The sequence below is a fragment of the Diospyros lotus genome, chromosome 14, assembly GCF_014633365.1.
Source record: "Diospyros lotus cultivar Yz01 chromosome 14, ASM1463336v1, whole genome shotgun sequence".
NCBI lineage: Eukaryota > Viridiplantae > Streptophyta > Magnoliopsida > Ericales > Ebenaceae > Diospyros > Diospyros lotus.
In genome coordinates, this window is record NC_068351.1 from 24761796 (window position 1) to 24785581 (window position 23786).

General features: G+C 40.5%; 2 protein-coding genes across 2 annotated transcripts; both read right to left on the reverse strand.

Annotated features, from left to right (window-relative positions):
- Window positions 1–2047: 2047 nt before the first annotated feature.
- LOC127790650 ((-)-isopiperitenol/(-)-carveol dehydrogenase, mitochondrial-like) lies at window positions 2048–3127 on the reverse strand. The gene has a single exon (XM_052320234.1). It carries the CDS (start codon window positions 2965–2967, stop codon window positions 2173–2175), a length of 795 nt encoding a protein of 264 aa, XP_052176194.1. The 5' UTR covers window positions 2968–3127; the 3' UTR covers window positions 2048–2172.
- A 12421-nt stretch (window positions 3128–15548) lies between these two features.
- LOC127790554 ((-)-isopiperitenol/(-)-carveol dehydrogenase, mitochondrial-like) lies at window positions 15549–16654 on the reverse strand. The gene has a single exon (XM_052320114.1). It carries the CDS (start codon window positions 16559–16561, stop codon window positions 15767–15769), a length of 795 nt encoding a protein of 264 aa, XP_052176074.1. The 5' UTR covers window positions 16562–16654; the 3' UTR covers window positions 15549–15766.
- Between the last annotated feature and the right edge of the window lie 7132 nt (window positions 16655–23786).

A 23786-nucleotide genomic window follows, 5' to 3' on the forward strand; every position in this document is an offset into this window, starting at 1 on the left:
GCTTCCCTTGGAAATGATGTCAAACCTGTTGGGCTAGGTTCTTAGAAGATTGAAACTACGGTTTAATTGGGATATGTGAAGAGTCTTACTGGAAAAAGTGTAGTGTGTGGTAACATGTGTATTGAGATGGTTTCCTATGTATGAGAAGTGATGAGATCGAGAATGTCATGATGGTGTTTAAGTTGTCATGGATTAAGTGTACGAAATGATGGGTTTAAATGATAAATTGGAAGTGTATAAGTTTGATGTTGTCAGTAAGCGTGTCTAAGGGTATGGGGTATAAAGCTATTGACTGTCGATTGTGGGTCGTGGCAATTAATAGCTGGATGTATGGGCGTTAGTCATCGGCTGTTACGATAAATGCTAGATGGGCCAAAAAAGCTGGTACTGCCAGATTCCTGCCTTGATTGTGTGCATATCATGAGGTGTGTGCTGCATATGGACTGAGTTGCATTCACTTTGGGACATGCTTTGTGTGTGGAGGGATGTGTGAGCATTTGCATGACCTGGTTGGTCCAAGAGCCAACTTGGGTTTCTTAGGTAAGCCGATGCATTTAGAGGCACATTGCATGTGTGAATTCTTAAGTGAGCGTAGCATGGCCTCATGCTTGGTTTATGGGGGCCTTGTCATCACGTTTATGCTGCAAAAGACATTGCATTACCTAATTGTTACACTGCATGGTGAGAATGTGTGATTATAGGTGATTAGTAAGAGTGGCAGACGTGGCTCACGGTAAGACCTTAGGGTGAGACCCACGGCGACGTGGTCCACAACGTGGCCACGATAAGACCTTAGGGTGAGATCCACGGCAACAAAGTATGTTGTGAGCAACAAGAATGGACATGTAAGGGAAATGGTATGGAGGTAGCTTATAAAAGACTGCTAGCAGGTTTATGTGTTGGACTTGGGTGCCAGTGTATGTTTTATGTGGGCCCTAAGGACCGAATTGACATGAATTACATGGGGTGATATGGAAAGAGTCTTGTATGTACCCTTCAGCCCTTCTTTCTAAAGCTTACTGAGTCTCGTGACTCACGTTTGCTTTCCATCATTCCAGGTAAGAGAAATGCCTGTGATAGCAGGTACGTTCAGTAGGGTTTGGGTCCAAGCTGTCGTGTCATGGTAGCAAGTGCAGAACTCTCCCAAAACTAGATCCTGGATGTCTTTGTACTTGTGTTAAGGTTAATGTCTACGTTTTTTGAGATTGACGCATGTTATGTAAGCCCAGGTAGGCCCAAGTGATGAATGGTTTTGTAAAGACGATTATGAGATGCTATAATTAAAGAAAGATTATGATTTAAATAAAGGTTGTTTATGAGTTGTAGTTGTGTTATTGTATGGTATCATTTTAATAATGACTCTCACGGATCCTGTTATTATTCAGTATTATTTTAGTAATGACCCTCTCATGGATTCTCTTTATGCGCGCGAAGACTTCGGGAGGCGGGCCGTTACACTTCATATGTCAAATGAAGCTACATAAGGTCAAATCATAAATTTTACAAGGCTCCAAAATGTGAACAAAGTGATAGGTGGCCTCATTTGAGGTTGGTTTCGGTGGGCACCATATGAAGTCGGACTTAAAACTAACATATGGTTGGCTTAGCCTACTAAGAGGTTGGTTATTTTTTTTATACATTAATTAATAGTGATTTATAATTTTTTCAATATTTATTGGACATGAAATTATCTTTTACGAACTTGCAGCGATGCTTTATCTCCTTTAAGCATATACTCTGGTATTAACTGTTTTATTCTAATTAAAATTTGTCTCTTTCTTTTTTTTTTTTAACAAAATTATTTAAATTTCTCTTTTTTTTTTTTACAAAATTATTAAAATTTGTCTTGACCTTGGATATATATGAGAAGAGTATCGATAGTCAGTATAAAACAAAAGATAATTATTTAATCAATGTTAACAAACTTAATTTTTATTTTCTTGGTTCCCCTTCTGTAAGCGGCGTTCCTCTCATTCCGGCGAGCCAATGCCGGAGATGGCGAAGAACAAGAAAGACGGTTGATGAAGAAGAATATGCCAGATACAAATGCAGAGTAACCAGAGGCCAATTTTATTTTGAAAAACAGTTCCGGTAACAAACGTCCCTAAACAGATCAATCATCATTTTATTTCCACCAAACCAACTTATCATCAATCTTAGAATATTTGCCGATCACCAAGTCTCGAACCCGCCGTCGACCTTGAGGTCGTGGCCAGACACGAATCTCGACTCGTCCGAAGCCAGAAAGAGCACCGCATCGGCGACATCTCCGGGCCTCAATGGCGTCCCTCTCAATGAAGTGTACGGCGCGAACATCTTCTCCAGCTCCTCCGCCTTCAACCCCATGAGATCACACGTCAGCGGCGTTGCCACCATGAACGGAGAAACACAGTTCACCCGAATCCCATGCTCGCCAAGCTGCTGGCTGGCTGCCCGGACCAGCGCCAGAACTGCGTGCTTCGACATGATGTAGTCCGTGTGCTTCCATCCGCCCTTGCTGGCCACCACGCTTGCCGTACACACTATACTACCCCTCACGAGCCGCTCCACCATGGCTCGCGCAGCGTGCTTCACGCACGCCGCGACGCCGCGAGCGTTCACCACCATGAGCCGGTCGAACTCGGCGAAGTCGAGCTCCAGCAAAGCCTGGTCGGAGGGGCTCGCGATGCCGGCGTTGCAGAATATGACGTCAAGCTGGCCGTAGGTCGTGACCGTCCACTCCACGGCGGCTTTGACCTGGTCCTCGTCGGTGACATCGCAGCGGCGGTAGGCGCATTGGCTTTGGCTTGAGCCGATGGCTTCGGCGAGCTTCTGGCCCTTGTCGTCCATGATGTCGGCGATGACCACCGCGCGAGCGCCGTGTATGGCGAAGAGGCGGACGGTGGTCTCGCCGATGCCGCTGGCTCCGCCAGTGACGAGGGCGACTTTCCCTTGGAGCTTTCCGACTGGCGGGATTGATTGAGCCATGCAATGTGGATCTGGTCCAGAAAGACCACAATGACAAAGAAGGAGATGGGATCAGTGATTCGGTGAATAGCCATATATAATACTAAATAGAAACGTTAAAAAATTGGCCATTTCCGGTGGGAGCGGCGACCTCGCCGCGCCGCTGCTTCCCTTTTCTTTTTCTATACTATTAAGAGGTAAACGCCTCAGGGGTGAGCCGGAGCCATGCTCATCGTTTGTAGAATCCATTCGTCCCCAGAACCAAGACTTTGACTTCATTTCTAGCTTTCTAGAAATGATCACCATGGGCGTGGTTGCGTACCGTTTTATAAGAAAGATGGCTTTTAGGCCTTTCTTAACGGAACATCTAAAATTTTAAAATTATCTAAAGTTGACAACGGATATATTATTGAATAATATAAAAAAAATTAAAAATATTATTTTTTAATAAAAATAAATTATAAATTAATGTTTAATTGATAAAAATTTTACTATTAAATGTTGATAAGTTATATAAATTTTTTTAAAAAATATATTAATACAAAACTTTATATTTAAATTTAAATTTAATTTATAAAAATATTAAATAAAAATATTGAAATATATATATATATATATAGAAAGAAGGTTAAGGAATGGTGACGACAATTGCAATTGAGATAAAGTCAACAATGGCAATGATGTGGTGACGACACAAATTAAGATGGAAAAGGCGATGATGATGGGGATGGGATGGGATTGGTAGCAGAAGAGATGGAGACGATGATGAGAAGTAGATGAAAGGAGGTAGAGAGAGTTTTGTAATGTTTTATAATAGTAGTTGAAGGATAAAATTATAAGATACTTGGTCAACTAAATAAGCTATGAATAGTATTTCGAAAAAAAAAAAAGTAGAGGAATTTTTTTCTAAAATGCTATCAAAAAGCGTTTAAAATTGATAGTGTTTAAATTTTTTAATTTTTAATAAACACGTAAGTAAATAAGTCATATAACATTTAACTTTCGCTGATAGCTTGCGGTCAAATCACTTAGCCAAACACCCTCTATATCTATAATCATAATTTTTTCATTCTTTTTCCATTATTATTTTTAATTACTACTAGTGTTATACATATTTTTCGCACTACTCCTTATGGGTTAAACTCGACTCGACTGGCCAGCTAAATCGCCTAAAGCCCAATAGGCCCTAAGCCGAGTCCGTCGAAGCAAGCTTGCGCATCGCTAAAACCCAAGCTAAGATCGTGGGACCAATCAGGCTTTAAATAAGTTTCCAGTGATATTTCTAGCGAGCTCCGAAGTGACGCTTCTTATTCACTAATCTAGCTAAGTGCACTTCTAGTGAGGCTCCTAGCTCCCTGACCGAACTATTTAGCTCGCATGACAAGGAGACCACGGAATAACCAAAGAGTAGCGATGGAATGTGTGTTATTCTGAATAGGCCGTTCAGGCTCAATTTGGCTCCATCCTCTTAACCCACTTCTTGGCCCATGCCAGTCCTATCCTGGCCTTATACCAGCCTGCAAGTAGCATCATTGTAGCCGTATTTGGATATTCATACGCCTACCTTAAATCTCATCCTCATTTATGGCGGATCCCATCCTCATTTATGACGGATCTCATCCTCATTAATGAAGGTCTTGTCGGCACCATTCCACCATCTGGGTACCTCCGCGGTCACTGAATATTCGATCCCATCACCTGCAGACTCACAATGCATGTGCACAAGAGGACATCTCCTTATCCTATATCAGTAAGCTCTTTCCAGAGCCAAGGGAGGCTTTCTTTTCTACTGACCTATTGATACGCTTCATCTTTCCTACTCCCTTACTTGAACGTCGGAGTAATTACAGGGGGCCAACTGGCCGGGGCAACATAGATGAAGCCATACAACACTCCTCGACGTGTCTTTTCCTTTCTCTCATTCCTTATTCAATTGATCATTACGGACCAACAAATCATGATCGATCAATTCTAAACGTCGACATTTTGGCACTAGAGGAATGGGCCGCTCTGATTAGTATCAATGTAAAGAGTGAGAAACACAAGAAGTTATGAAGTGATGACCAATCAACCTACAAACCATGCTCATTAAATGCCGGAAGTTCCACTAGTCAGGGGCACGATCGCAACCACTTCAGTTGCTTCTGTATCCCTACTGGCCGGAGTCACCTCTAGCATCCCCGCATGGGTCCCCTGCCAATCTGTGGCCCCTGCCCCCGGGTTATAGGCGGTGTAAGCCTGACAACAACGTCAATAGGCATTGGAGAGTACGGTCGTGCAACTAGATGATGCGGTTAAGGCACCGGCCCAAATATAGGTCCAAGTAGCCCAAATACAGGCGGAGGTCATGCCATCCGTAAATGCCCCCCAGCCCTCAAGTGGGAGACTTTTTCCAGATGAAAGAGAAGCTAGACGAGCTAGATCGTGTGTTCCTCATATTTGCACTCTCGAAGATCAAAAGAACGGCGATGCTATGATAACGAACTACACATGCACCCCACTGACCGGAGGATAAGGGTGAATCCTTATGGAAATCGGCGACGCGGAGATCCGCGCCCAGGGAATAGCTCGGTCAGAATCAGCTAGAGTCGCGCCACCCACCATAACTCGCTGGATTGTGACAACAAGAGGCAATCTCTCTAGTGAGATCGCTATTCGGTAGAAGAAGAGACTACAAGGGAGAACCGATCTCTCATTGGACGATCTATGGATTAGGACCCTCCAGTGGAGGAACTACTGCGGAGAATCCAGCAGTTGGTGGCAAGACATGGAGCACATGACCAGAAGGAAGGTCGCGAAGAGAGAACCCCATTCTCTAGGGAAATCAAGCTGGAGCCTTTTCCCCGCAGATTTAAGATCCCCAGCATCCCTCAGTATAATGAAGATGGTGACCCTATAACCACCTGGATGCTTTTAACGTCCAGATGAACCTACAAACTTCTAGCTCATTGGCAAAGTGCTAAGCCTTCTCTGCAACCCTGGGAGACTTACCTTGGGCCTGGTTAACAGGTCTCCATCCTTGTAGTACAGATCACTCCGGAGGCAGATTGCCCCAACATGTCACCTCACTACGGTGTTCCAGCGATTCTGCAAATCCTTAAAAGATTAAATAGAAAGGTTCAGATGTGAGGTAAATATTATGGAAAGCCTATCGAACGAGAGCATCTTGACCGCAATATCCGCTGGACTTCGGAAGGATATGAAGCTCTACCAGAGCATCTATAAGTCCCCCGTAGGGGACCTAGGCGAATTCTATGAGCGAGCTGTGTAACACTCCGTCTCGCCAGGCGTGTCATTATAAGGGTATTCCCGGGATTTCTTTTTTTTTTCTCTTTAAGTTAAACACGCGCGGTATTTCAAGAAGAATCTTCACATGCAGAAACAAAACCCCGCGAACCCCAGTCTTGCCCGTTTAACTATCAAGATCAATAATCTTAAACTAAACGAGTCTTAATACAACGCAGCGGATACACTAATACCAAAACACCATTGTATTTTCATAGCAAAATACTTAATACATATCAAATGATAAAATCGCTATTATACAACTGTTCATTTACAACCTGAAATACATACTAAAGCCTCCAAACGTTACAACGACTAACAAACTAAGCACCATTGGCCCTCAACCGGCCACATCCTTGCCTTCGCAGCAGTCCCTGGCTGGAACATTAAACGTTCCAGGGGCATAGCCCAGATTAGATGATAAACATCTAAGTGACGGTATAGAAACAGATTATACAATGCATGAGAGACACACGAGCATGGCATATTCAGACAAGCGGCAACATGCAAAACATGTCTAACTTGAGAAACTCCCTTGACATACTTAATCCCTCGAATGCCCCACTGTAACACCCGTTCACCTGGTCTAATGTTAATCCCTCGAGTGCACCGTCGTGACACCCGTTCACCTGGTTTAACATTGTTCCCTCGAGTGCCCCAGTGTGACACCCGTTCACCTGGATTAACATTGTCCCTTTCTCAAGTAGACCCCAACCCATCCAACACAGAAAACAACATTGACACGAATATCAATACCCCGATGATATGAAAATCACACGCCATGCACCGACTCTTTTGTAAATAAAAACAGTTGATGTAATATATCACATGTACAATATGCAAATGATGACATAAATACATAAATGAAATGCTTTTGCAATACAACCCAAGTTCCGGAGGGTAAAATCGCTCACTAGAACTGGTCCCATATGCGTGTAACCTAAGTTCCGAAGGGTAACACCGCCCACCTGAACCCACTACACACCTTCCAACATGTTTTCAAGATAAGGTAAAGATAGGATCAGACCACTCACCTCGAATGTATTCGGATCGCCTCGATCCTCGTGCACGGCCTCGATTTACGTGCCAAACCCCAAATACTTGAACTTGTGCTCAACCTCCAGCCAAGATACTTCCTAAATATCATATTTAATTGAGGAAGCATTAAAATCCATTTTCCTCAATTTTCCTTAATTTTCTTTATTTTCTCCCAATTTTCTCCTTGATAATTCCAAAATAATTATTTCCTCAAACATTTTCCAAAATGTTTTAACATGATAAATCCTCAAATAAATTAACAAAAATACTGGAAGAGGAAATACCCAAAATTCCCATTTCACGCGCCCTCACGCGCCTGGCGCGTGGGTGAGTGTGGAGACTGGCGCGTGACTGCACGCGCCACCTTCTTCCTCGTTGAACCGGTCTCCGGCAGTTGCTCCGATGGCCGAAATAAGGGCACCCCCTTGAAGCCCTTTGCAAGTCGATTCCAACGGCACCAATTTCAGGCCGAAAGACCACCGAAAGGTGGCCCAAACGACCAGTTGCAGGTGGCTCGCGACGGTCCGCCTAGGGTTTTCCGGCCATTCTCGAACCAGCTTCAAATGAACACTAAACCATGCCAAATTCTCCAGATTGTCTCCCATTCTCACAAGGATCAAAAGCCCCCTAACCACTCGCCTCGATTCATCCTCATTCATGAGTAATTTGAGTGTCAAATTTTGGCCAAAAACCTAGATATATATAGGCGATTTTCGGCCGTTTTTCATCCAATCAGAGGCCAAGGCTTGGCCCCCAAGCATCCCTCGACCATATGCGACCTTCCCCAGGTCTGCCTCGGCTGTCCCATCCCTAGAAACAGCCCCCATGTGCGACGGATTGCGGCGGCCGAAATCTTTCTTGCGTTCACACTGTGCAGCTTTTGTTAAATTGTAGTTTAACCCCCTTGCTTATTTCTTTGTCATTTCAGCCCTTTTCCTTGTGCCCCTAAACTATCCAAACATACCACTAAGTCCCATAAGTTTAGTACATCTCATTTGACCCTCGAACTTCTGAAAAATTACCGTTTTGACCTCCCTCGGGCAAAATTAGAAAATTGCACTTAAGCCCGACTAGTCGTTTTGACCTTAAATCCATTTGATTTAACCCAAAATTGCTTAAGGATTGTTTTACACGTTAAATACTAGTCCTTGACACGCTCCGTTGACCTTCTGGATGTTTCCTACGTCGATTCGGTTTTCTCAGCCCGGTCGACAACTGTACCGAAAACTGTTCCTGATCCCACTTCTTTCATCACTAAAAATCATACTTCGAATCACTTGTCGATACTGTACAATTATCTTTATCTATCTAAGGTCCGGGTTACTCCCTCCGACTGATTTGATCGTCTAAAACTGCGTTAATGTGCCATATAGCCTTATTCTTTTGCTAATTCCAGTTATACCCTTCCTTAAAAATCATTTATACTCTTAATAACTTCCTGGGTATTACAAGCTGCGAATGAGGTCAAATGGAATGAAACTTTTGGTTTGAAATAGCTAGGCAACCAAAAAGATAGAGCAGAAGGCACCAACCAGAACAAGAAGCAGAGAGACAATGACAACAATCATAAGGGAGACTACGGCCGAAGTTCTAATGATCAGGTCATTAAGAAAGCAAGGAGCTAACGACCTCCGCGCTAAGGTCGATATGAGAATTATAGTGTCCTATCTGACGCTCAAGATAGGATTTTCGCCACTGAGAGAAATAAGGAAGACTTTCGGAGGCCAAACCCCATAAGGACCTATAAATTCATAAACAAAGATAAGTTTTGCGCCTACCATAATGAGGCGGGACACAACACTTCTGAGTATTGGGCATTAAAAGACGCGATTGAAGATTTAATCAGGAAGGGTCGATTGCGTGATTATGTGGTGTGGCCAAGAGAGCAACAACCCTAGCAAAAAACTCAACCAGGTCTTTATCAAGCTCCCGAGCCGGACTGAACACCCGCGGTAAGAACTATTTCTACCATTCATAGAGGGCCTTATATCGCAGGGACTTCTAATAGATCCCATGAATGCTACATTCGAGAGGTCGGTCACCTTTTGCTCGCCGGATATGGCTGACGAGAAGGACCATCCAAGAAAGCCAGGGTGGCCTCAGACAATGTTGTTTTTACCGAGAAACCCAGTTCACTAGTGAATAGTTCATATAGTTCTACAAATCATTGGGGATCCAGAAGAGCTTCACGGCCGTGGACCACCCCCAAGCCAACAAACAAGTTAAGGCCATTAACAAAATAATTAACCAGATATTGAAGACAAAGTTGGAGGCCAGAAATGGAGCCTGAGTGGACGAGCTGGAAATAATGCTCTAGGTCTATCGAACCACAGCTCATATCGCTACAGGAGAAACTCCTTTCTCTATGGTTTATGGGTCTAAGACAATGATCCCAATGGAGAATGAAGTGATTAGTCAGCGAAGAGCCATCTTCGACCCTGAGAACAATGATCAGTTATTGGCCACAAACCTTGATTTACTTGAGGAAACACGAGAACTAGCTCGTATGAGGGTAGTAGCCTATCAACAGCGGGTGGCAAGGTATTACAATCGGAGGATTCGAGTTCGGTGCTACAATGTTGGTGACCTTGTGCTCTACTTTGTTCTCCCTGGAGCTCGCAAGACCAGCGACAGGACACTAGGCCCGAACTGGGAAGGCCCTTATATTATCAAAGAAAACCCCAGCAATGAAGCATATCACTTAGCGGGCATGGGTGGAGCTATTCTCCCATGAGCTTAGAATGCGGAGCATCTCAGACCGTATTTTCGATAAGCAAACACCCTTTATTCGTGTGATATTAATTGATGTCTTATTTTCACTGACATTACTTTGTTGATGAATTGAACATATGACTTGTGTGATATTAATATATCTTGTTTACTGTCGAATCTTATTGCATTCATACTTTGTTTGCTAAAAATAAGAGGTGGGAAATAATCCGGGGTATGAGGGCTATCGTTTGCGAGTTGGGGCCCATTCAACTTGGACTATGCGCCATGATTTGAGGCTTATCTAAGCATTCACCTTAGTCCTTGCCCTAGGCCGTGGTTTGCAAGCTGAGAACCATTCCTCTTGACTTAATGTCATGGTTTGGCACCTACTGAGCAACCACTTCCATTTTATAAGTCAAACGTTCACTAGCTAGAGTCCTTTCATCTCGACTTAAGTCATGATCTGCGACCTACCTAGGTGTTCCCCCTTGATTAACCAAACTTGTGAAAAAACCATGGTATGTTAGCTTGTGTTAGCCTATGATCCTCCTAGACATATAGCTTGGTAATACAAGACAATCAAAAGCAAGCCATGGTATATAGGACGATCTAACTGGACATGCATCATGGCAGGCTTCTCATTATGACTTATATGATATTTCGTTGAGACGTGTTATCTAAGAGTTGTCTTAATTAGCCTAAAGCATGGTTATTACGCTTATTACTAATGACTGATAAACTCATAATTTTATAATTTTATTCTCTTAACATTTAGTTTATTTAGCATGTTTTAGGTCTTATAGTGCTTGTTTATAATAATATTTTATATATAAGACATTAGTGGCAAAGTTTGATAAATTATGTTTTAAAAAATAAAAAAATAAATAAAAAATAAAAATAGAAAAATAAAAATAAAAATAAATCTCACACATTTATTATTATTTTCTTACATGTGTTTATATGAATTTTATTTATTAATTTTATAGGAAAGATAATGAAGAATTAGAGCAAAAGTGAAGCAGTGAGCCATGCATGGAATTAGAGTTGAAATTGGAATTAAATCGAAGATTAAATATAATACTTTAATCAAGGGCTCACATGTGCAATTGAAGTTAAAATTTAAAATTGAAGCCCATGAAAGTGTGACGTTGAAGGTACAATTGAAAGCAACAATATTATAATAAATTGAGAGTCCAAGTCCAATTTAATGAAAGGCCCAATAAATCACGTGCAATTGGAGGAAGAAATTGAAATGGGCCATGAAAATTGGAGGGTGGCATGTGCATGAATTTATATATTATTATATAGAAGGCCATGCCATATAACATTAAATAATAAAAGGCTTGAAGCGTTATTTGAAGCCCAGAGGGTGGCATGTGCATGCATTTATATATTATTATATAGAAGGCCATGCCATTTAACATTAAATAATAAAAGGCTTGAAGCGTCATTTGAAGCCCAGAGGGTGGCATGTGCATGCATTTATATATTATTATATAAAAGGCCATGCCATATAACATTAAATAATAAAAGACTTGAAACGACATTTGAAGCCAGAGGGTGGCATGTGCATGCATTTATATATTATTATATAGAAGGCCATGCCATATAATATTAAATAATAAAAGACTTGAAACAACATTTGAATAAGGTTGGCAATGGTTCAATTTGATTTTGATTTTTATCAAAATTATAACTAAACTAAACTTAAATTATTAAAACCAAAACCAAACCATTACCCATTTAGTTTTAAAAATTTAAAACCATAACCAAACCATTCTGTTTCGGTTTGATTTTAGTTTAACCATGATTTTTTTAGTTTAATCCATATCAACAAATAAAGACAAATAGCATTCATAAATTTTTTTGATTATTTTACAACAAACAAAGATAAATTTTAATAAAGTTACCTTATTTTTGCATAAAGTTACAAAACTTATTGGATATAAAATCACATTTTCAAACCTACAATTGTTAAAATCAATAAATTAATATATGCATAATTAAATTATAATTTAAGCTAAAAAAAATTAGCTACGAAAGTTAATACCTTCATCAACAATATTAATATATTCTTCGTAAATTAATGCATATCCATCTGAAATAAATGAGCCAACTCCATCTAACAAAATTATAAATATAAAAAATAAATTAATATGAAGAGAGATGAGGCAGAGAGCGAGAGGCAGCGAGGGTGAGAGAGATCAAGGGTGAGCGAGAGCAAGAGGGGCCGACCCCTAGCGAGAACAAGAGAGATCTAGCGAGGGCGAGTGAGAGCAAGAGAGATGCAGAGAGAGAGGGCGATTGGCGAGCTTGCGCGGAGGAGCAAGAGAAATGAGGCAGAAAATGTGAGAGAGATTGAGGGCAAGCGAGAGCAAGGGCTGAGCCTTAGCAAGAGCAAGAGAGATCCAGCGAGGGCGAGCGAGAGCAAGAGACATGCAGAGAACAAGGACGAGGGCAGGCGGACGAGAGAGAGGCAACGAGGGTGAGAGAGAGTGAGAGTGAGGTTGAGAAAGGAAGGAGAAGAGAAGGGGAGAAGGGTTTGCAAGCAAGGCAATTGGGTTGGGATGGGCTAGCCTCAGGTGGGTTGGGCTCAGGTGGGCGGGGTTGTATATAATATATATTATATATACATATTATATATATAATATATTATATATATTCGGTTTGGTTCGATTACCCACCATTCGTTTCGATTTCGGTTCGGGTTTTGATTTGGTTTTGATGAAAACCATAACCAAACCATACCCATTGAAACAGTGTTCGATTTTTCCCCGAACCAAACCATTACCTAATCAAACAATTTTTAATCGCGTTGACCGATTCAATTTCGATTCGATTTCCCACGATTTCGGTTGCAATTGCCATCCCTACATTTGAAGCCTTGAGGGTGGCATGTGCATGCATTTATATATTATTATATAGAAGGCCATGCCATATAACATTAAATAATAAAAGGCTTGAAGCGTCATTTGAAGCCCAGGAAGGGTCGAATTGCATAATCAATTGAAGCGGGGCCATGTTCAATTTGGAGAAGGTTAGGGCACTGTGAATATATATGAATAATATATTATGTATATTGGGGGCAAGGGAAAAAGAACATAGAGACGGTGAAAATAAAGAGGAACACATAGGAGCGTCGATTGGAGAAATTGGAGAAGAGCCATTGCACGCAGAGAAGGATGGACGACGCACGGGCGCTCATTATCTTCTCCCTGATTAGTCTATTTTTTTATCTTTTTTTTAAGGTGTTTTCTTTTATTTTTGATGGATTGCTAAATTTTTATTCCAGTTCAAGGATAATCGAAGTTTGATTCTACAAAAATTGTGAGATCGAATTGAGTTTTATTATTCTTTTATTCTTTCTCTATTTATATATCTTCTATATTTGTTAAAATTATTGTTTCGATTAATTATTACAAAGGGCTCGTTGTATAATTGTCAGAACAATATAGCGCCAATTAAAAGTCTATATTCGTAATTGTTTAGATGTTCTAATATTGGTGGTAATTAACATAATTGATTACGGATAGATCTTCAATTTATGTTAAGGAGATATATAATCTAGTTTAAATGAATCGAGCTTGTGTATTCATTGGTTAGAATTGGTCGTCTTTCTAGTAATTGAAGTTGTTGATAAATTAAACATTAAGAACTTGTTTAGGGTTGTTTATTAACAAGAGAAATAATCAATGAGCTTGTCTTGATTATCATCAAAGTAAGGAGGGATAGGTCATTGGAGTTTGTTAATAATTATAACCAATTTAGTGAAAGAATGGAGGATTTTATTTTTGCATCAATGATCAATTCCTCGAATCAATTCTAAGATTATACCTTGGTCTGGATACTTGCTTAACTGATTTTCCGTTAATTTATATCCTTGCATTTTTTTTATTTTAAATTGTTTAAATTCCAAAATTCAAAGCCCTCCCCAATCGTTTCTTCTATTTATTTTATTTTTTCAAAGGAATAGATTTAACCAATCCCTGTGGATACGACCTTACTCATCACTATCACAATTTACCTTTTTAAAAGCAAGAATTTATTATTTGTTGGATTCGACACCCACCAATGACCTATTTCGAGCTTGCTAATCTGCGAGCTAGAAATTCTCTGAATTTATCTGGGCTTATCATTCTCAAATTATATTCTCGAAGGCTTCTTCCAAGTTATACTTTCGAGCTTATTCTAATATATAGGCATAATCATGTGCAGTAATGGGGGAGACGTGCGCATTAAATATGTCGTAGACAAAATGTGCTGCATGAAATGGCGTGGATGGAAGTGATTGGGCAGAAATATGAAAAGGTCGATTGACAGCTGGAATAGCTTGCACGCTTCAACTCTCAGTCCAAAGATCGCACTACGAACTGGGGGGCTTGTGTTATACATATTTCTCGCACTACTCCTTGTGGGCTAGACTCGATCCGGTAGGCAGGCCCAATTTCCTTAAGCCCAGCAAGCTGACCCAATCACCTAAAGCCCAATAGGCCCCAAGCCAAGTCCATCGAAGCAAGCTCGTGCATTGCTAAAACCCGAGCTAAGATCACGGGACCAAGCAGGCTTTAAACGAGTTCCAAGCGATATTTCTAGCGAGCTCTAAAGTGACATTTCCAGTTTGCTAATCTAGCCAAGTGCACTTCCAGTGAGGCTCCTAGCTCGCTGACTGAACTGTTCAGCTCGCATGACAAGGAGACCGTAGAATAACCAAAGAGTAGCGATGGAATGGGTGTTATTCTGAATAGGCCGTTTAGGCCCAATTTGGCTCCATTCTCTTGGCCTATGTCAGTCCCATCCTGGCTTTATACTAGCCTACAAGCAACATCATTGTAGTCGTCTCTAGATATTCGTATGCCCACCTTAAATCCCATCCTCATTTATGGTGAATCACATCCTCATTTATGACGGATCCCATCCTCATTAATGAATGTCTCATCGGCACCGTGCCACCATCTGGGTACTTCTACCGACGCCGGATATCCGATCCCATCACCTACAGACTCACGATGCATGTGCACAGGAGGACATCTCCTCCTCCTATATCAGTAAGCTTTTTCCAGAGCCAAGGGAGGCTTTCTTTTCTGCTAACCTATTGATACGCAACATCTTTTCTACTCTCTTACTTACTTGAATGTCGGAATAATTGCAGGGGGCCAACCGGCCAGGGGAACACGGACGAAGTCATACAACACTCTTCGACGTGTCTTTTCCTTTCTCTCATTCATTGTTCATTTGATCATCGCGGACCAATGAATCAAAATCGATTAATTCCAAACATCTACAAGTAGTCAATCACAATATTATTTATTTACCCATAAAAAACTCACAATACTATGTATTCTACTGCTATCTATAAATTTAATTATTCATTAATGTTTATACACATTTTTGTAGGTGGGTCTTATTGGTGTGAGTAAACTTAGAAATTGAATTGAGTTGAATTATTTAACATGATCGCAGCATTTGAATTATTTTAAACTTCTTGTTTAGATTGGGCTAATTTAATAAAGGTCTATTCTTTTGGACCTAATTCTTACTTGAATGGGTACAATTGGAAGCAATGGATAAGATGAATTGAATTGAAACTCTCCAGCCGATTTTAATTTATTAATTGAGCTGGATTTGACTGAATTTTTCACTATGACCAAGTTCTTGAATTTAGCCAATTTATTTAGAAAATCCAGAAAGATTTTTGACAACAACAAGAGAACAATTAAAAGAAAGGTTAACAGATTTTAAAAGCACGAAAATATAGACTCAAGAACATTTCCATCTTATATTTCGTTCAAGCTAACAGGCCACCGTCGATGACCATGTCCTGGCCAGTGATGAGCGCAGAGTCGTCGGAAGCCAGGAACAGCACCGCATCCGCCACATTCTTCGCTTTCAGGGCCGCTCCTTTCAGCGGAATCAACGGCTCGTAAGTCTTCTCTACCTCCTCCTCGCTCATCCTCTTCCCATGCAATTCGCACATCAACGGAGTCGCCACTACGAACGGCGACACAGCGTTCACTCTTATCCCATGCTGCCCTAGCTGCCTCCCCGCCGACCGTACCAGCCCCAGCAACGCGTGCTTCGACATCACGTAGTCCGTCGCCAGCACCCCCTTCCTAGAGTTCACGCTCGCGATGCACACAATGCTCCCCTTCACGCGCAGCTCCACCATTGCACGCGCAGCCTCCTTCGCGCACGCCACCACTCCCCGGGCGTTTACTGCGAACAGCCGATCGAATTCTGAGAAGTCGAGATCCAAGATCGATTGTTCCAACCTGCTCGCGATCCCGGCGTTGCTGAACATGATGTCCAGCTGGCCGTAGGTGGCGACAGTCCAGTCCACCAATGATTTCACCTGCTCCTCGTCGGTGACGTCGCAGTGGCAGTAGGCGGCGATCTCCGATCCGATGGCGGCGGCCACGCTTTGGCCTTTGTTGTCCTGGATGTCGGCGATCACCACCGCGCGTGCGCCGTGCTCGGCGAAGAGATGAGCGGTAGTCTCTCCGATGCCGCTTGCGCCGCCAGTGACGATGGCGACTTTGCCTTGCAGCTTCTTCATGGACAGAGCAGCGCTGGATTCTGCCATTCTTGATCGATCTCCACGGTCAGCCACCGAGTACTAATGGCATCCACCACGGGTAGCGAATGTCCTTTTTATATTTGAAAAGAAGAAATTATTTTCTCAAAACAAGTCGAATGGGGAAATGGGTTTTTGACCTCTTTTATCAGTTTTAGACTCTTACTTAGCACGCCAACACATTGCCGGCGGGGTACTCCAACCGACTCGGTCAAGAAGAGAATCCGGGGGACCATAGAGCCACCACTTGCGTTCCTAAATCCTAACGTAACTTAAAACAACGGAAACATTCAATTGTTAGTCGCATGAAATTATATCCTGAGAATTGTATCACCGACGTTCTACCTCCCAAACCAAAGGCTAAGCCATCACCAATAGAACGAACACAAACAGAGGGCTACCAATGGCAGTAACAAAGTAGTCGTTGTTTTAAATCTTAATTTGAGTAGAAAAAATTGCACATTAATAATAAAACGGAAATGCAATAGTATAATGAAAGGAGGTTTCGAAAAATAACATACATGGAACCTACTGATTGAAGTGATGTATGCTGAAATAAGTCTTCTTAAGATAGATTTTGTCCCATCAATGGTGCTAAAAGATTAATGAACGTCTGTCTCCCAAGATATAACATTTTTTCTATGAATTAGTACATTATATTACTAATCTTATCGGGCGAAACCAAACTTGATTGTATTCTTTTTAACTTGAGAAAAGAGATTAGAATCTCTTGCACTTGAAAGTAATAGAGGATTAGGAAAGTATGTTGGAGAAGGAAAATATGAAATCAATAAACTCAAATTGATGTTGAATGATTGAAATGGAATTAGGGGGTCCTATTTATAGTTTTCAAGTGTCCAATCGAGAAAGGTCATGTTGTTTGATTTGAATTAATCTGGATCTTTAGTAAGCAGGGTGCCATTAATGAAACTATTGATCAATCATGCATTTTAACTCTATAAATTCATAAAGGTGCTCAATAATTTAGTAAAGTAGCAATTCAAGGCTTATATCATGTTCGACACAAGTAGACAAACATAGAAAGATCTATAAGTGTTCAATTGCAAGTGCTTCACAAGTGCTCCATAGTTATTCCTCAATGGCTTAAATGCTCCTGTCATGTTTCAGTTTGACACAAATGCCGATTCAAGGCTCATATTCGATTACAAGTGCTTGACAAGGGCACCATAGTTCTTGCTCAACAAGTTAAAGGTTAAAATTCAGTTTAGATTACTCATACGAGGTTCAAACTAGAGAAATTAAACCAAAAACATCTAGTAGCATCCCAACAGGCTATAATACCTTAAGCATAAGATGATTGATCTGGAAAAGACAAATTGGTAGTAATGGCAAGAGGACTTATGAATTGTTTCCGAAAGTGCTAAGAACTCCAAAATCATGGATTTCACCAGAAAAGAAGTTCGTGGACAAGTTACTGAAATATAGTGCATCGCACTATCTCATTAAATCAAAATACCAAATTTCTTAACAATCTCCCATTTTTTGAATTATGAGCCTATTTGATGATGACAAAACACTTAATACTATAAGAGCTATTCTTTAAACATTTGAGAGGCTTCCCCTAAATGATTGAGAAGCTCCCCTCAAAGATATTAACCTTTTTGATTTATTGAACTTTTTCTCCCCCTTTTTGTCATTAACAAAAAAGGCTCCCTAGAATTGGAAAAGAGGTTGCATAACAATGCTCCCCATGGCACATTGGATCTTTGTAAAAGATTTTATTTCCTTTAAATATTTTGTTTGATAAAGAATATAAGCATAAAAAATTTGTTTAGACACAGCACAAAAAGGAACTTGAAATTTTCTTTAAACTTTTTAAAAGAGATACATTGAAATGTCAAAGTTACATAGATTGGAACAAAGCAAAAAAAAAAAAAAACAAAAAAAAAAAACATAGAAACCTATTCTACTGGTGGAGGTTCTTCTCTATTTGCTTCTTCCTCCACTACAGTTCTTGTAGTCCTTTGGGCGGTTGATTTTAGTCTTCTAGTTGAGTGCATGGCTGATTTGATTTCAGCTAGCCCTTCTTCCACTTTTTGTTGTCTTTGCTCTAGTCTTTCTAACCTCTCCATTACTGCTTCCTAATTGTTTATGAGTGTGGAGATGGAGCTTGTGAGGAATTCTCCTAAGGGAATTCTTATTGTAGGCTGTGATGAAAAGGCAGGAGTTTGTGGATTTTGCTGAGGAGATTGAGAAGAAGTGGCTTGTACTGGAGGAGGAGTGGACTGAGAATTCCCAGCACCTTAAGTGGATGGAGGATTACCATTTTCAAGGTGTTCTAGTTGCTCTTCCTTAGAAGGCATTTTCCAGACCCCATTTTCATACTTAATTCTCATTCTTTTCAGAGTGTGATTAGAGTATGTGTCAAAAGAAGAATGAGGTACAGATCTTCCATGTAAAGGACCATGAATGGTTTGAAGAATAAGAGTAACAATCATCCCAAATGAAAGCTTGCTAGAGTATTTTGAGATTACTGAATCATTCATTCTAAAGAAAAGGAAACAAGGAAGGTTGAATTTAATGTTATTTATGGCACACCACATAACTTCTAGTTCTGAATAGGTGACAAAGTGAAAAGATCCACCCTTAACATTAATAGATGTAGTGATAAAGTGGTGAAGGATCCTAAGTTCTGGGTTTAAAAATTCATGTGAACAAGGATGGTTAACTGCTAAAAAGGTTTCTTTTTTCCCTGTGCGGGTTGTCCATATCTCATCATAGTCTAGGTCTAGGTCATTTATTACTTTGTCACATTGTGTTAGATCTAATAGGTTTACTAATCTTTCATTTAGTCAAAAGGTATTCAGTGCCATGGTATCTAAATTTAATGTTGTCTAAACTATATTCTTCCTTCTTATTTTCTATTGGACTTAGGAAGGCTAAAGTAAAATTCTGCTAGGGATTCAAGAAATACAAGTAGGTTGAGGTGGAAAACTTAAACTAGCCCATGTTGGTAATCCACTTCTTTAGGTTTTCTCCAAATTTCATAGATTCTAATTCATTCCAATCTATGTTTCTACTAGGAAAGAAACCTCATAGTCAAAACCTTTGAGAACAGGGTTTTATATCAGTCATTCCTAAACCTTTGTGAGTGTGTGTGAGTGTGAGTGCTAGGTTCAGGATTCAGGGGTCTCTTAGTCCTAGGCTTCTTAGAGGATAAGGGTTGGCTATGTGGTGTGTTAGATTCCTTATGTTTGGGTGCCATTTTAGAATATTCAGACTCAATTCGAAGAGTACTTGTTATGCGATAAATTTTTCAAAACATTCACCTGGAGATGTTTTTAATAAATAAAGATAAGTGGGCATATTTTTAATGAGTAATCCCAAGTGAGAATATTTTTTTCAAGAATAAATCATGAATAAATAACAAGAGAGTAATGTTACAAGTGCAAATAATCATGGTTTTAGTGGTAAAATTATCCAAGGGAAAAAGTGGCATGTTCCCCTATAAATAGCAATGAGTAGAAGGACTATTGGCACGATTCCCAAGAATAGGGTCTTCCAACAAATATGGGTTTTGTGACAGTCACATCCATGCCACAAAGAGCGACCTTGTGGCAAACACATTTCCTTACAGCACAATGGGTCTTGTAGGAGTCACATCCTTGCAGCAAAAAGGGACCTTGCGACAAACACATTTCCTTGCGACATAATGGGTCTTGCAGCAAAATAGGTGTAATACCCAAAAAATCCTAAAGGACTCAAGAGTAATTTATCTTGGGGCAAAAAGGAAATTTTTAGATGAATTGAGGGTATAAGGGTAATTTCTTACCGTATGAGTGACCGAATTGACTGTAGGGAGTGCCCTAGAGCCGAGATGCCAAAGAAAAATGATATGGTCATGAAGAGTATTTTGAGGAATGATTTATGGCATCGAAAAAAATGAAATTCAGAACGATTTTCAGTACAGCTAAAATGCAACTACCATTTACATTGCAAAACTGAATTGTTGAAGGCGACTTTCGAGAAGTAACCGGAAGGTTGAGGGGGATTCGTTTTTTCATAAGAAACAATCATTTAGCAGTTTTAGGAAGAAATGATAGGGTTTAGGGCCAAAACGAAGATTCAGGCTTAAGTGTAGTTTTTTGAAATTGCTAGAGGGAGGTCAAAACGATGTTTTTTCAGAATTTTCAGGGGTCAAATGGATGTTTTAGGACTTGAGGATCTTAAATAAAATTATGAAAAGTTAAGGGGCTATGTGAAATGGGCCAAAGGGTGATAGCCAAAAGTTGAGAGGCCAAAGTGCAAAAAGCCAAAAGTTTGGTCAATGGGAAACCTACCAGCAGCTTGGTAGGTCGACGACTGTCGAAATGGACCATGGGGTTGCATGAGGCATGGTCGGGGCAAGCCTTTTTGTAAAGGAAGATTCGACAAAGGCCACCGGGGTGGCTAGAAAGTGGAAAAAAAACTGACCGAAAGTTTGATCGGTTGGTCGCTCACCTATAACTCGAGATTTTGGTTGGGTGAGGCTCATTTAAGGGCGATCTGAGGTAGGTTTATGCTCTAAAGGGCATGGGTTAGTCGTCCAAGGGCATTTGGAAGCCTGATTTTGCCTATAAATAGGCGCCTATGGTAGCCGATTCTGGAGAAAATTGAAGCTACAAATCGAGGTCCTTTTCGAATAAATTGAGAGTTGAAATTATAGGGCTTTTGTTACCCATAGCTTGAAGAAGAAATCTGGAGATTTTGAGGAGTTTTCGTGATGGTTTGAGAGGGTATTCGAAGTCGTCGGAAATGAGAGGCGGAAGCTTCGGCCGAGGCTTTAAGCCTCTTGTTGAAGGCTTTCTGGCCATCCTTTGGAGCATCCAGGCATGCCATGTTGATCGACTAGAAGAAGAGAACCAGATGGTGGAGTCGGGAAAATTTCTCGGTGTACCATCGCCGAAGAAAAAGGTCGGTGCGTGGCGTTCACGCGTAGAGTCACATGCCAGCGGGTAGGAGTGCGTGCATGCCTAGAAAAATGTTAGAAAATCGAGAAAAATGTGTTATCGAGGTTTGTGCAATCAGATTTGGATTTGGCCTTCCCGATGTCTCAGTTTTTGCACCGACCAGCCTCGTTTAGCATGAAAACGCAGTATCCGAATAAGTTTAGTAATTTTTCTTTGAAGTTCATAGGATATTACGAATTTTTGTGGAAAGAGATTTGAGAAAATAGTTAAAGAGGTATTTATTCGGGTTTTCAGAAAGGAAAATGGAAGAAAATATTAGGAAATTGGAATATTGAGATATTTAGTGATTTAATATGATTTTTGTGATTGATGTGCTTGAGAAATAGTTATTGGTGCAACTTTCAAGGGTCGGGCACTCAAATCGAGGCGATGCGCATTTTTTTGAGGTATTCCGAACTTCGTGCCAATGTGAGTGGTTTTATCCCAAGAACTTATATTTAAGATATGATTTCTTATATATGCATGATATTTATGAATGTTATGATCATTTTATCATATTGCATGGAAGGTTGTGATTTGCATGGAACGATATTATTGGCATCTTGATATTTGTGCATGGGAATGGGATGTCGCCCCGATAGTATAGCCGTAATTCCCCAAGGGCAATTGATGGAATAACATTAAGCTTATCCTGCAGAGGTTCGGGATTCTGCCTAGGGTTCTGTGCCGGGCTTGTGGACCAAGGAAGTTACATTAGGGAAAATATTTATTTATGTTATTGCATCATGCATTCATGTATTGTGTTTCTAAATCCTCACTAGAAGATTCATCTTCTAATTGGGTTATGCCCCTAGAACATTTAAATGTTCTAGTTATGATTTGCAGCTATGGTAAGGGGATGATTGATGATGTGGCCGATGGGTTCGGGAGTTGTTCGAGTATATGCTCCTTCATGAGGATTCAGGACATGTTCTTAGTCATGTTTAAAAGATTGTACTATATTTATGATCATGTATAATCGTTACGGTTTAATGTATTTATGAGGAATGGTCAAATTGTATCTAAGGTGCTCAGTTGTTATCTCTTGATGTTAAGTCTCCATGTATTTAAGTATTTGATGATATGATGTTACAGATTCTTAAGTTATGATTAAGTAAATTTAGTTATGTACCATATCAGGTTTCGATTATTGCTTCCGCATTTATGATGATTACCCGTCTTAGCTTATTGATTCTTATTTACTATTCTGGGAAGGTAGAAAGGGATTGTCGGGAAATGATTTATATTGAAAAAAAAATATTTCTAAAATTCCTAAGTTATTTAACGCTCAGAAAAGAGGGGCATTACAATAAGTCTTGCGACAGTCACACTCTTGCGACAATGTATTGTTCTCAGAAAAGCGCCTCTCTTGGCCTCTCAACAAAGCATCTCTCTTGGCAATGTATTGTGATTCTCTCGGCAAGGCCAAGGCGAAGTTTTTCTTTGCGGCAACACATCCTTGTGGCAAGGCATATCCCTCTCGGCAATCTAGTGGTCCTCTCGACAATCTTGCCACAACCACATGGATCTCTTGACAGTCTCTCTACGCCTACGCCTTCTTTTCGCATGCTTTTCTAGTAAGGCCATCTTATTTCCGGAATAATGACAGTCCTCTTGGAACCTTCTTCCAAGCAAGGTCTTCTTCTCGGCCACTTTCCTTCTAGGTTTCTTCCTTCTTCTTGAGTTGCGGCCTTTCGACTTCCTTGCATGAAAGTCGCTTCCAGCACTCTTCTTGCCATGCATAGTGCCACGCGTAGCTACCCCTCGACTAGCCACATGCTCCACCAATTCCTCTTTCATTTTTTCACGCATGTGTAAGCCATTCCAGCCATGTTTCTTCTATGCAAGTTTGCAATGTGAATCCCCTAGTCTACCACTAGTTCTCCTAAGTCCTCCCAATTCATATCTCTAAATGATTCGATTCCCAACTCATTTACCAACCCTTATATGCACATTTAAACCCCAAAAAATTCCCATTTAAGTCATACATGCATAATGCTCTCTAAACACAAGTTCCCATATGGCCCGATACTAGTTCATCGTCATCCTCAAACAGGCCTATCATGAATCCTCAACTCACATAACACCTTGCCATTGAATGCATAATTGTTTTCAAGAACATATAGACATCTTTTTGGACCAAGAAGAAACCACTCACAACTTGGCTAAATAATTTGAATCCTATGCCAAATTGAAATTTATCGAGTCTAGTTTACAATGCATCAAACAGATCTCAAATCAGACATTTCTACTAAAAGTTATGTCCAAAACAATAGAGTATGTGC

Excerpts from the sequence above, each read along its gene's own strand:
- LOC127790650 (XM_052320234.1), bottom strand. The coding sequence starts at position 2,967 with ATGGCTCAATCAATCCCGCCAGTCGGAAAGCTCCAAGGGAAAGTCGCC.
- LOC127790554 (XM_052320114.1), bottom strand. The coding sequence starts at position 16,561 with ATGGCAGAATCCAGCGCTGCTCTGTCCATGAAGAAGCTGCAAGGCAAA.